Consider the following 14380-nt stretch of genomic DNA (forward strand, 5'->3'; position numbering starts at 1 on the left):
AGCTAGCCTAGATGACCTCTTCTTTCCTTCCCCTCAACTGCACATAGCAGGGCATCCTAGAAGACTGATACCTATGGTACTGAAGCATTTGAGCTTGTGGCACTTGCACAGTGCTTCTTCCTAAGAATGAAGAACTACAGAGATTATCTCAGTGTGTACTCCTGTGAACAGAGGCAAATCTTTGTGGTATTGATTGATATAAAAAATTTGGGCTCTGAAAAATCCTGTTGGGTCATTGCAAACCTTAACAGGTAAAGTGCAAATGCCACAACCTGTTATTGGTGTTGACCTGGCCACTGATTTCTAATCATTCTGCCCTGAAGGAAAACTTAGTGGAGTTTTTATTGGATGGAACCTCATTACTCTGTCATCCAAGGGATGTTGCCTTTTCAAAACCACGCTCAGGATTATAATTTGTAGAAGTTCTGTGGTTTGCCCATCTGTACTCTACTGTTTGCTGTGAATATAGTTGCAGACTTAACACTGCTGTTATTAACAGCTATTCAGGAAGTTCTCCTGTCTTATATTCCTAGTCTTCATACATGGATGACTTCTTTTTTTGGGAGTCATTTCTGACATGCCCATTTCTTGTTCTTTTTGTGGGTGTCTAATACAAAATTACATTGAGTGTATTTCACAGTAGCATTAGATAGTAGGCTTGACTGCAAGTTTGTAACTCAGGTTTTCAGCACAGTCACATCTAAATAAAAAGCCTGGCTGGACATCAATAATTGCAATTGCTGTGTTTCAGCATTTACTGCAATTTCAAACAGTATGGCTGCTTCTTCTTGAGTCACAGTTGGGTGGGACCAGGGGCAGCCTGGTCTAGTATTAGATATGAAGGTTGGTGGCCATGCCTGCAGCAGGGGGGTTGGAGCTTGATGATCCTCAAGGTCCCTTCCAACCCAAGCTGTTCTATGATCTGTCACGTTTGTAGGGAATTGAAGGTATTTAAGGAATGAAAATATAAAGATACTTCAACCTCAGCCTGCTTCAGTCCAGTTTAGTTTTCAACTGTCTAGATCCATACATCCCCTCTTCTCTAAGCTTCAGTGATTAGGGCATAGGTAGGTTTTATGCTTTTTTTTTTTTTTTTTCCTGAGTTAAAAACAGAGTTTCCCTTCTCACTGTATGAGATGAGCATTCCTCTCCCTGTCCCATCTAAAGGTGCCACTAAAGTTGCTCCTCTGCAGCTTTCTGAGACCTTCCCAGAGAGTTAACACTTCTCTTTTGGTCATATTGTAACCTCTCTCTGTAACAGTATTCATACTTCTAGGGCACAGCTGAAACTACACCAAACCTACCTAGGGTATAGAAAGGATACTCTTCCGGCATGGAAATTGGAAGTGAGATACTAAACACCGTCTCTGATTATTTTGGTCATTAAATTACTGGAACTTATTGCAGTACTGTATACAGAATTAGCTGCACAGATGCACACACAAATGCTCACCTGCAGTGAAATAAACAAATCAAACACACTCCTGTGAGGAAAAGATGCCATATACACACTAAATTGGACTTTGATACCACAGGCTGTGCCCCTCAGGAACGATCTGACAAGCCCAAAAGAGCTCTTAAGCAAAGTGGCCCTGCAGACATACACGCAGGGCTTCTCTGCCAGAGCTGGCAGATGGCAGAGCAATAGATCTAAAAGATGCCTGGAGGAAACAGTACAAGGGATGCAGCAACAGCATGAACAATACATTGAAATAACTAACAGGGAGAAAAAGAAAAGGAGAAAGAAAAAAGCCCCAAACTGATAAAGATCTTTAATTTAAAAATGGAGTAAGTTTATTCATTGGAAAGTGCAACAAAATACCCTAGAGATAGAGCATTCCACTCCAACAATTAAAATTGCATTAAAAAGCCGATAGGAAGGTCTGAGTCTTAAAGAGAACAAGAACAAAAAGCCAGTACTTTTCTTTGTTTCAGTATATTTATCTTTGTGCAGAGATACTCGCTGATAATTTTCCTTTTTATGAACTCGGTCTACAACTTCATTGCTTTTACTTGAAAGACATTCTGTAACTTACAGATGCTAGCTTGAGGCTGCAGGACCCTAACCTGCAGGCACTTAGAGGAGGCAGATGTGAAAGAATGGGGGTGTAGGACATACTCAACTGGTGTTCTAATGCTGCCCCATGTCATTTCCCTTTAAAAGCTGAGGTACGCAAGAAGTCCAGATCCACTCAAAATTATTTTCTGCTGCAGCTGGGGGGCTGCAAGCAGGCAGAAGGAGAGCACAAGGCTAGAACAAGCTTACCATGTGTTGCTCAAGGGAGCTGCTAGTTTCTGATCACTGAACGAGTTTTTGCAGAAGTAATTCACTTGGAAATGCTGCAGGTAGGTTTCATAGCAACCTATTCTCCCTCACATTTATTAACGCACTCCAGCTGAGCATTACTAGCCTGATTAGCTTCTTTAATAAATAGCAATGGTATCATTTGCTAGCACTTTCTGCCCAATTATTTCAAAATATTTTACAAACATAACCGAACCAAGCTTACAGTTCTGACATACAGGTCAGAAAGTTGCAGAGAATACATCATAAAGGGAACCAAGTACAATAAATGCCCACAGCAAAGTTCATCTTCTGAGTCCTAGTCCTAAATTTATCCTTCTTTCTCATTTTATTTCTTCATCCCAGACCCCAACCTCTTCCTTACAGCAGCAAGGACTGCTTTATTCTACAGCTGTTTCTGAAAGTCTGTATAGATAAAGACTTCTGGTACAACTGAGGTTGCCCATTCAGTCCACATTAGCGCAATCTTTGGGTCTCAGCTGTCCGTATTTGGTTTATGTCTCTTGGCTCTGCTGTTCTCCTGATGGTGACCGTCTTCCGAGGGTACCCGACTCTCTGTGTTCGTCCCAGACTCCTCTGGAAATTTCTGACCCTCAGCCAACACCTGTCGAATAGTCATGTTGATACGGGAAGACTGCAAGTACTTGGCACAGACTTGCCAATCCTCATCAGAGCTGTGCTCAATGACTGAACCAACAGGAAGGTCTGTAGAAAGTGCCTGGTCGAGGCATGAAGGCAAAGCTGTCCCTTCAGGGTTGGGAAGGACACGAGGGACTGCATGGTACAGCAGACGGCTGAAGCCAGACATCACCATGATATCTCCACTGTGCATGAACATTGCTGTTGGGGCCTCTTCCCGCTTCAGGCCCCCAAGTAAAAATATGGAAGATTGTCCAAAACTAAAGGTGGTGTGAGGATAGAGAGAGAAGAGAAAACAAATTGAGGTAGAGAAAATTATATGTACAATAGGAAAATATTAGCAGCAACTGTATTTCTTTAGAAAACAACAACAAAAACAAACTGAACCAAAAATGCCGATGGACTCCTTGTTAGAACATGGAAAACAGACCAAGAGGACTAGTTTACTTTAGATACAGTGTGAGCAGTTGCTCTGCCCAGTTTTGATGTTCTGCTGAGGTATTTCATGCTTGTTGCTTAGTACCCAAATTGCCACTCTGCTGCTTGAGAACATTACTGTGCCCTGTACTGAGAGCAACTCCACTGAGACGCCACATCCATATTATTCAAGCAGTCTTCAAGAAATCTATGTCCTTGAGCTACAGCTTCCCAATATTCAAGTCTTTGGAGAATAAAGATTATATGCTCAATCAACTAAGTACATCATACTATCTTCCTATAACCATATATGATCACGGTATAAATAAATAAAGAAATAAATCCACCATGCCTTCAGTAACACTCAAATGGACTCACCTGAATGATAAAAGGGGATGAGAATGGTCTAGTTCAGACTCATCCACATGAATTCCCAGGGAAGAATCAAAGTGATAATAGTTCAAGATCCCTGCTTGGGCTTGGAAACCCCGGAACCCACAGGCTGCAGCCACTTGTTCTGACAAGAATGCAAGGTCTGAGGGGAAAGGAGTGTGATGATTTGCTGAGTACTTCTGGAGGAAGGAAAGTGGAAAAAAAAAAACAAAACAAAAACACAAAAAGAGCAAACCTAGGACATCAGAACAGCAAATGCAACCGGATACAAACAATGAATCATATTTCAGAAGTCTGGCGGATAGTCATAGAGAAGGACTACAACATAGGTATGACAAAAGCAGTTTTCCTCAAATCATTTAATTCTGGGCCTATGCTGAACTTGCCTGAATCAACAGTCTTTTATTTTAATCATGGAGTTGAACATTATAATTAAACTTGAAGTTGGTATATTAATACCAACATCATGAGGATTTACCTCAGGTCATTCAGTCACCACCTAATTCTGCTAATTCAGAGTTCTGTATCTTGCCAACAGAGCTCATCTCAGAGCTCTGAAACAAACATCTTTGCTCCTTCTTTGAAAGATAAAACAAATCCACTTTTTCCTCTCTTCCTCAAGTGATTTTGACTGACAAGAGTGGAAGGGAATAATCAAGTTTTCTTAATCAAGTTTTCTTAAGGCCTTAAAATAATATGCTGATCTGGTAAATATAAACTGATTTGCTTAAGTATCTGCAATAGACTGATAGACTATACATAAGCACTCTGCTGTCCTGTCTCAGCCTCTATCTGACTCAATCTGCCGAACAAGTTTATTTCTGTCTCCATTATGTTGAGGAGCCCCAAAATAGCTGCTAGTTGGTGAGACTGTACTATACTGGTCCAGATTCTAAGTTCAAAGTCGCATCTTAAGCAGACTTTTCCTGCTCTCATCCCTCCATTGAGGAGCAGCATTTCTCAGAAGTACCTGTCTTCGAGCACTGAGGTCAATCTTGCTGTAAGTGCTTTTGATACATTCCCTTTTAGAAAGGTAAAAATGCTCACTTATCCTGAAATGGAGTCACAGGTCTAGAGCAAAGCATATGCTGCTGTGTTACCTTTTGAAGCAAAGAAGGCAGCAATAGGCTTTTGCTGTCAAATCCTCCATAGTGAATCCAAAAAGATTAAAATGTTCTTAGGAGCATGGTGTGTTACAGCCCTTCCTCCAGACTGTTGTGTAGGATCCTATGAACCTTACTAAATTTTATTCCATAATACACTCTTTCTGTCTGCAATCCTGAGTACTTATATTGAAGAAAAGAAAAGGAAAAGGAATTAAATTGCAATACCTTGGTATCCCAATTATAATGGTAACCAAGGGTCACCCAGCGCAGCTTCTCCAGTAAGCTTCTGGGCTCACATTTACTGGAACCTTTCCTTCTGCAAAGACAAAATTGAAATAAACAGGATACATGCTAATTTCTGAGAGATTTCATGATACTATAGTATGCAGTAATGAGATTCATTCATCCACGTGAGCCTGTTAAAACCATCAGTGCTAAACTTTGATTTTCATTTTACTTTTATTGCCACTGTTTCTGAACTGAATTTCAGAATGAAAAATTCAGTTCATTCAATCTGCAAATGTTGTGGAGTCTACTGCCAATTGCTGTTGTATTTGTTCATTGGTACTAAGCTGGGATATCATACAGAGGTAACACAGTGAACTGGCACAGACTTGTAAGTCAGAATTAAGCATGTACTATTTGTGCAGCTGAAAAACAATCTGTAAAGACTAAAACGTATAAACACAAGAAGGAAATATTTCAGGCACTTGATGGAAAATTACAAGAAAAATGTGTTAGCTGAAGTATGTGAAGCTGTAAAACACTCTCCTAAGCAAAAGGCCATTAGTTCCATTGCTTGGTACTTTTACAAGAAGCCCTTAGGATGAATTAGCTCTGTAAGGTGACTTTAGATACGAATATATGCATCTTGTAATGTCAAGGAATTTAGACTATGGGTGTTTTCTATCCAGGATGTCACAGATGACCAAAAGTACACTGGATTTATTATTATTATTATTATTATTTTTTTTTAGGAAAGAGCAGCATAATGCATACAGAACTGTTTTCCTAAGTGATAACCCTAATGCAGTGACCTGTAAGCTCACAGCTATTTACCCTTCTTACTTGAAGACGTGGAAGGCAGGAAGATATCTCAGGGATGGGCTTCTACTATGTGAGGACTTCTCTTTAAGCCAAAGTTACACCAAAGAGTACTACTGTAGTAAATCAGACAGAAGCATGCTAGTGACAAATACAAAAAAGAAGGTACACATATATCTCCTAGTCCACTTATCCCAGAAATTTCAGTTTCTTTTCTCATGCTTAGTCGTGAGATATGGTGAAGAAAGAAAGGAAAGGGAGGAGACAGAACAGAACAGTAGCGCCAGATGCTTGGCTCTCATTTATAGCCTCATTAGTTCAGCAAGACATAATCTTTACAAAACTGAATTAATAGTATCTGTGCTGCCATGGTCAAGTGTCAGCCAAGCATGTGCATTCAATGTGCATTTCTACTGGACATACAGCTTGTTTCTGCCCTTCACTTTATTGATCTTTAGTATTAGTAGCTTGTAAGCTAAACTGGGAACAGGAATTTAAGGCCAGTTTCTTTACCTGTAGTGATTTTTTCATAGCTCACTGAATCTTGAAAGAAAGTCATCTTTCCAGTTTCCTTCTTTATCACAGGGTAATAGCAACTGTAATTGCCATAATGCAGCAACACAGTAAGCATCAAATACATGTTGCTTGGAACAATTTATGGAGCCTACTAACAAGTAACAACATTTAGAAAATTGAGAGGCCACAACTCATTCCTCTGCATCTTCCAAGCGATAAGTTAATGTTCACAATTAAACATCTTTTGCACCTGCCTTTTGAAAGTGCCCTTCATCTTCTTTAGCTACTGCATTAATGTTCACACAGAAGCAGGAACACTAGCTCAGAAGGTCCGGATTCCCAGAATTTATTATTTTGCATGTGATTTCATATGTGACTGTTTAGAAGGGGAAAATCTGAAGTGTTACGTATTTGGAAATAATGAGTTCCTAAGCTTGTAGCAGAGGTGCTCCTGCAAGAAAACACTGAAAAGTTCAGGCTAAGCTATATTAGAAAGAGAGCAAGACTGAAGATTATGAGGGGAGATGCTCTGAAGCATTCTTTTTTTTTTTTTTCTTTACTTGCTGATAAATGATTCCATCCATAAAATCCTCCCAACTGTTTCCTTACATATACACGCATATATATCCCTGGCAGGGACTCGTGTCCTCTGCACTTTAAGAACTCCGCTTTGCAGAGAGAGCACAGCATACATTTCTAGGAACTGCATGGACTCTCCCTACCTTATGATTCCTGCAAACAGCAGATATGTCATGATCCAAGCACGCTTAGGTATCTATCAGATGGAAGATTAAAAAGCCTTGAAGAAGAAGATGGAAAGATAAAAAGCTTTAGAAACAGACCTCCTTCTAGCTAAGCATGCTGTTTCTCGATTCTCTGAAAAGTTCTCACTCCTAATACCAGACAAGTTGGCTAGTTTGATCTGCTTCCCCCTAGGTAAAGCATAGATACAGCAGTTTGCAGATGTGAAGACCAAACCAAATGCTTAATAAAACATGGTGTTCCTGCCAGCCATTGCTCTTCCAAATGCTGTTTTCAACTGAACTAGATTCAGCTGCAAATTAACCTCTGTTCTGATCATTCCATGTGTGCAGGAGGAACTGCTGGGAAAGGTCTGTCAAGTTGGAATAGTACCCAATCTTTTTCAGCTGTAGGCCACAGTCCACTTTCAAAGAAAGATTTTTTCATATGTGATGGAAAAAAAAAAAAAAAAAAAGAGGCATTTGAAGTTCTGTAACAAATTCTAACTGAGCCTGGAAGACTCAAGTGCACTCTAACTTCTCTCTCAGGTATGAATATTTAGAAGTTCAAACTTTGCTTTCTTCATCCATTTCTTCTGGATGTTAAGAACTTTTTTTTTTTTTTAAAGAAAAATCTTAGCACATCAATTTTCCTAACAGGCTGTAGCAAAAGATGAGAGCTGCAGGGAAATCTGGTCACTCCAGCACATGACACAACCTTATAAAAAATAAGCAATTAAATCAACAATGATAAATACCTAACTAAATAATTACTGTATACTGTAAACAGCATCTAACGTCCTTTTATTTTTACAATTACTATTTTTAAAAAAGCTTAGATTTTAACGTTTTCTGTTTGAATTTAAAACTTGGACAAATTCTCCATTAACCTCCAAACTGGGTAGAAGAAAGGCACCTTTGTCTGCCACACAACTCTGATCCTGTGGGAATCTTTCAAAGTAAACAAGATTGACATCAAAATGGCACACATTTAATCGCCATCTCAGACTGGATGAAAGAAAAAATCTGAAAAATCAAAACACGGAAACTGGTTAACTTGAGTGCATATACAAAAAAGGGAATGTACAGCTTTTCAATTACAGCATGCTAGATCCAGCAGCTGACTTGAAAGAAGTGCTTAGCAGGAACAGCACGTTTAGAAAGGATCCATTTTGCCTCAGAAAAACTGAGGTCTAGGGAGACCTCATGGTTCCACTTGTAGTTGAGCTTCGCAAGCTTCTGAGCACCATGACATCAGCCAGGGTTGCTATTTTACCCTAGACTGACAGATTTGGCATAATTTGCTACTAGAAAATCATGTTGTTAATGTAAAAGAAGAGATTTAACAAGGATGCACATTATACAAAGATACATCTTTAACTTGGCATGTCTGACATGATCTGCATACTGCCAGCACGTACACAATCTTTTTCAGCTTTCTTTCCTTGCTATTTTTAATTCAACCTTCTCAGAGCTGAGCACTTCTGGCTCTGTTAGTTTTGACCAAAGGTTGTTCTGGACTCACCTCAGCTTTTCCTTGCTTTGCCCCCACAGATCAGCGGTCTTCTCAGGAGCCATATGCAGGTCCAGGTTGCAGACATTGGGTTTCTGGGTGTATAGCTTGAGACACTGTTTCACCCAGTGACGCTGGCAGCCCGGAAGGAAAGGGTTTTGTATGAAAATAAACCCTGACCAGGAAGAAAAAGGTAGAGGGGGTACAGGGAGAAAGCATGGTTAGGCATATCCCTATTTTTAATAAAATCAGAGCAAAGGAGAAGGGTTGGAGGTACTGAAAGAACACCTTAGAAATCTATTAACAGGTCCGAAAGGTTAAGACCTACTGTTTTTTTCAAAACAAAACCTGTATCCCTGTAAGTTAAAAGGCATGGAGGGCACTCAAAGGCAACAACATATCTGTGCAAAACATTGCAGGTAGATAAAGGAGTGAGAAGTTGGAAAGCCAGCTGCTTTGGAGTAAATTTGATACTGAAATGCTTCAGCAGAATTCTTCTCTTTAACCCTTTAATTACAGATTTTATAACTATTACAGCTATCGTGATGGTTAATTTATAGTCTTCAAAATGACCCTGTTGCTGTCTTAGAACTCATTCTCTCTTCTTGTGTCTACTTCATTGCTCCTTCGCTGTCATGAACTGCAGAGATCAGTCCACAGGACAAGTTCTTAGAACACAAACTGTTTTTTCCTTTGCTTTGTGCTTATTTCCAAGCAAGTGTGGTTGTATCAATCTTTACACTTTTGTATGGTGTTACTCAAACGGGATGAAAATCAAACTGTATTCCAGCTATGTTGCTGTAGTCTGTTAATTAGCACTGACTGCAAAACCTATCAACAAAATGAAGTAAATAAGTAGCTAGTGAGCACAGTGATTTAGCCAAGCATTTCAGGCAGAGTTCAAGCAACAGTCCAAATAAGAGGGTTAGCACAGATGCAATGGATCTGTTTGGTCCATATCTTAACAGAAAGGAGTCCCTGCCATAAGACATGCCATTATTAGGCATACCTTCTATTTAAGGATATAAGCATATTAGGATTCTCTATGGATTTTTTTCCCCAACACCCAGGGGTGTTTCTTTCCAAGACAAGATTGACAGCATTGATGAATGAGAGTGCTGAGGAGATGCTATTAATCTGTATCATACTCATTTTGAGAATCAAGGCTTTCTTTCAAAAACTGTCAATTCAGTAAGACTCACCAACACATTCACATACAAAGAAAGATAAGGATACAGCAGGAATGAAGGAAAAGGAGGTTTCAAGGTTTTGCCCTATTCTGTCTTTTTGAACTTGCAGTCATATCAAGGCAAAAATAGATGAAAAAGGAAGAAGCAAGTCTAGATGTCTCAGTAGGATACAAACTTGCCTTGTGGCCTTTATAAAGCGGTAATAAAAGCATGGAAGAATCTTCCTGCCAGCATATCTCACAGACCTCAGAAAATTAAACTAAGTGGTTAGAAAAAGAGCCTTTAGTATCGTCATAAGACATCATCACTCACTTCATTCTATTCCCTGCACCTTCAGTCTACAGGTAGCTTCCTTACAGGTCTGATTACAACAAGTTTCTTTGCCAGAAACATTAAATTTACTTTCTGTTGGCCTCCGTATAGAACGGAGTAATAACATTGCCTTTTCTGTCAACAGTTTTTGATGTGCAGTTTTTAAAACATTTTACCACCTATATGAATTACACTGTACTAGGGATGTATTGCCTCCAGGTGCTAATGAAGGACTTGAAGCCTGGAGGGCTAATTACATACAGAACTGAGAACAAGAATCCAAGCATCGAAGGCAACATTTCTGGCCTTGAAAGAGCCCAAGCGAAATAAGCAGAAGAGGAATTCCTTGGGGATCTGTGTAATAATAAAATCTGCCTTGAGGATGCAAATGCAGTTTTCATACTGCAGCAGAATCCTGCAGCACAGAGTATGAACCTAGCGCAAGTGGTCTCCAGCCTCAATCTTGGTAAGACAAGCAGGTGTCAACAAGAACAACCTGTCATAAAACCAGTTTGTCTTGGAGGACAAATTGAGCCTGAGTCAGTAGTGCACCCTTGTGGCAATTAAGGCTGATTGCACGTTGGCCTATATGACTAAAAGCCACTTAAAGGGGGGACTGCGAAGAACGGAATCAGATTCTTCTCCAGGGTGCATAGCAAGATTATAGGAAGCAAGTTACAAATTACAGCAATGCAGATTATGATTAGACAAAAGGTGAAAAAAAAAATCACAGTGAGAACAGCTGAGCAATGGATCAAATGCACAGAAAGTAATCTCTGTCCTTGGAGGTTTGCAGAACTTACCCAAACAAAGCTCTCAGCAAGCTGATCTAACTCTCAAACTGGCCCTGCTTTAAAGCAGAGAGGATGGACCAGAGACCTCCAAAAGTCCCATCCAACCTGACATCTTTCTATGTCTATACTAAGTGACCTGAAAATCTAGTATCAATTTCAGTTTATTTAAACAATGTGCCTAACGAAATTATGCTGTACCTTGCATAGGACAAGAGGTCAATATTCACTTCCTGTACACTAGTAAATAGAGGCCACGCTTCAGGCCTGAAGTGGCTGTATTTCAGTCACTTATCTAATATTTATGATATATGTTGAGGAGGAACCGATGCTGCAGAAGTATAAAATTTCTATCAAAAGTTATGGCAGTATGGATTCTTTCCCACAAGGGATGGTCTGTTTGGTTAAGATACCATGAAACTACTGGTTCTTCTGTGCTAACCTCCATGTATCACTGCATCTTATCCTTTAACTGATGTGTTTGTCCTCCTGCCCTTTAAAAAAAAAAAACAAAACAGCAAACCAACAAGAAGGAAAAAAACCAACAACCAATCAACATCACAAACATTAAATTATGCTGAGGTAAAGCTAAGTAGATTTTACAGATGGGGGGAGGAAAGATAAAATGGAGGATGCCTGAATCAGAAGCAACAATGATGTAATTATTTTTCTTGAAATCAGAGTAGCTACCTGGGTACCCATTGAGGCCGTAGGCTTTCCACCGGCTAACTGGCTGCAGTCCTGCCCTGCAGGCATCTTGGTCACTGACTGAAGAAACACTGAGCTGTGATCTGAACACCTGGTAAAAGAAAGCAGATCTGTTAAACGGAGGAAAAAGAAGCAATAGATACAAAACTCATTCAAAAACAGCACCTGTAGAGTGCTACCATATTCCATTAAAATAAAGGGAACCTTGTGAAAACAAGGGAACTATTATCTGAACAACTGCAACCAAAACAGGACACACAGAGCTGCTAACAGAGTAGCATCTACAGTTTACTGTACTGTACTTACATCTACTAGTATCTACAGATTTTACAAGACTTAGAAATTGGGAGAGCCATCCTTCATTCATAAAGAATGATTTGTATTAAGAAAAAAATCTGCACTGTTTGCCCATTTCCACATTACAGCTCAATCTGTAAAAACCATTCTGCTGAATATCAATCTCCATGAGAGAGCAATATGTAGTCCTCGTAACACTTCACACCTTCAAAGCATTTCCCAATCACAGTTATTGCTCAGAATTCCATAGGGTAAGTGAATGTTCTCATCTGTAATTACAGGAGAAAAGGGACAGTGATGAAGTTGCCAAAACTGTCTGATGTAAAGGACTGCAGAAACCCTATAGATGCTGAATACCACATTGTTACCACAAGGGTAAGGAGTGTAGTACACTGAATTGCAATAATACCTGTTTCAGCTGTAATAAGCCCACACTGTTTCTGAAAGTATCCACCTCATTCTCGCTGCTCTCCTTAGGACTGAGAACTTTCCCAGGGAGGACAGAGTAGAGATGCACTGGTTTTGTTGCAGCTCAATTCCCCAGTCCGCACCGGCAAATGAAGTACAAATCAGTCGCTACAGGCTGAGAAGACAACTCTAAACCAGTACTGGGAGCCAATTTCTGGCAACATGCTCAGTTTACCAACTTCTCAATTCTGCCAAAAGCAGCTCTGTAACTGCCAGCCTTGAAGAGCTTTATTCTGAGTTTTGTCTATAGACCACACCCAGGAGGGAAACTCCTTTGACTGAGCCTTTACTGTTTTTCAGTCTTCACCAACTGCTTACATACCAGCTGCTGCTAGGGCTCCCCAAGAAGACGACCTGCTCCTACACTGAAAGATTGTATGTGCTGAACTAGTAAAATATGCTTTGTAGCAGAGCAGCTGGGGATGTCGCACTTCACTGGAGATCTCCATCACTTGAAGCACTCTTCTGAGAGAAAAAGAACAACAGTATCTAGGCCAATCTGGCTGGCCTACAGTTCTTCTTTAAGGGAAAAACTATATGCTATTAGCCTGGGGGGAAAAGGAATCAAAGACTCTTTCACTAAAAAGCTGTCAGCTAATCCCAGAAGGTAAGAGGCACAAGAGCAAGACACAGAGAGAGGACAGATGCTTGTGATGCTTTCAAGGACTGTGAACTCCCCAGAAGGGCTGTAACGCCAGAATCCTTTATTTGATAAAGTTTTGCTGCAAGCTCGGCAAAGGCTGAAAGGTTAACAACTACTCTGTTCAATGCTAATGCCTGAACAATTTCCTATAGGTCAAGTTTTGTGTTCAGTTAACAGTATCAAAATTATTGTCTGAAAAGATAGAGAAGTATTTATTATAATACAACAATAAAAATAAAAGGCTAAGTATTGGAAATATGAAAAACTAGGTCAGGTTTCATTTTAGCTATATGCTCTACCCTCATTATTTGTATAGTCTCATAGGGAATCCAAATTTAATACTACTTCAGAAGAGATCTGTTACCCTTTTATTAGGTGACAAAACAGGAGATGAGCTCAAAGGACCACTTTCCAGTCACCCACATGGTGAAACTACTGAACCACAAAGATACAGCTTTCAGAGGCTCTCCTGCTCACAGCTGAACCTGGTGGTTTTTGGGACAACAGGAAAAGAAACCTCACTGAGGGGAAGGCTGCCCCAATTCCAGCCACGTGTTCCTCGGGTGGGAGAAGCACACCCTCGCCCCTCTCTGGCTCTCCTTGCTTTTTCTGGCCCAAGATATCTGGCAGGCCCAGAAAACAGCACCAGCCTGTTTGGTTCTCTCAAGTAACGCACACTTCTGTTGGAGGCTTTGGAGATCACTTACTGCTGAGTAGAAATTTAACTAGCAGTAGCAATAAGCAAGCATAAGCAGAAATAGTATATCTGCAGAGAGGATTTTTGTTAATGCGGCGGCTTAGGGGATACGTCCGTGAACATCAGCATCCCTCACAGCCCTCCGTCCCGTGCAGGAGCTTTGCGCACCGGCACCACCCCCAATCGTGGCACCCCGACACGAGGCGCTCTGCCGAGGCGGTGCCCGGGCCGCTCCGCGCCTCACCGTGGCGGGCGCCGCCGCCCATCGTGTGGGGCGTCTGCGGGCACTGCCCTTCGTACGGCGCCCACCTCCGGCCCCGTGAGGCCCTTCGACGCTGCGATGACGTGGGAAACGCTCAGGGACGCGGCCCGGAGACAGGCCGGCGTGGCCTCGCCGTGCCACCCAGCGGCCCCCAGCCCCGCACAACGAGGGCGGCGACGGCGCGCCGTTACCTGCCCCCCCGGCGCGGAGAAGTCCACCACCCCCCGCAGGTCCGCCGTGTCGCGCTGCCGATAGAAGCGAAAGAGCCGGCGGAAAGCATCCTCCCCGCCCTCCCGGCCCAGCGCCGCCGCGGCCGCCCCCGCCGCCATTTTGGCTGCG

General features: G+C 41.3%; 2 protein-coding genes across 3 annotated transcripts in view; one reads left to right on the forward strand and one right to left on the reverse strand.

Annotated features, from left to right (window-relative positions):
- Positions 1–13868, forward strand: part of LOC104911207 (uncharacterized) — a 33767-nt gene extending 19899 nt beyond the window's left edge. The window contains exon 7 of the mRNA XM_085225589.1: positions 12253–13868. The gene's annotated coding sequence lies outside the window, so the exon portion shown is untranslated. The remainder of the gene's footprint in view (positions 1–12252) is intronic.
- Positions 1772–14370, reverse strand: ALKBH1 (alkB homolog 1, histone H2A dioxygenase). Of its 2 annotated transcripts, none has more exons than XM_085225409.1 (6): positions 14233–14370; positions 11657–11765; positions 8686–8848; positions 5086–5176; positions 3740–3933; positions 1772–3204 (listed from the first exon to the last, which is right to left on the reverse strand). In XM_085225409.1, exons 1-6 carry the CDS (start codon positions 14368–14370, stop codon positions 2781–2783), a joined length of 1119 nt encoding a protein of 372 aa, XP_085081535.1. In that variant the 3' UTR covers positions 1772–2780. The 2 variants fall into 2 exon arrangements, with proteins under 2 accessions (XP_085081535.1, XP_085081534.1); XM_085225408.1 differs by having other exon boundaries at positions 8686–8807; positions 14024–14370.
- Between the last annotated feature and the right edge of the window lie 10 nt (positions 14371–14380).

This window comes from Meleagris gallopavo, chromosome 5 (assembly GCF_905368555.1).
Source record: "Meleagris gallopavo chromosome 5, MGAL_WU_HG_1.1, whole genome shotgun sequence".
NCBI classification, from domain to species: Eukaryota; Metazoa; Chordata; class Aves; order Galliformes; family Phasianidae; genus Meleagris; species Meleagris gallopavo.

Coding starts and splice junctions, on each gene's coding strand:
- ALKBH1 (XM_085225408.1), bottom strand. CDS start 14,370: ATGGCGGCGGGGGCGGCCGCGGCGGCGCTGGGCCGGGAGGGCGGGGAG. Junction 5,177..8,685: donor CAAAGCAAGGAAAAGCTGAG/GTGAGTCCAGAA, acceptor TTGTCTTTGCAG/AAGGAAAGGTTCCAGTAAAT. Junction 3,934..5,085: donor ATTATAATTGGGATACCAAG/GTATTGCAATTT, acceptor TCCTTCCTCCAG/AAGTACTCAGCAAATCATCA.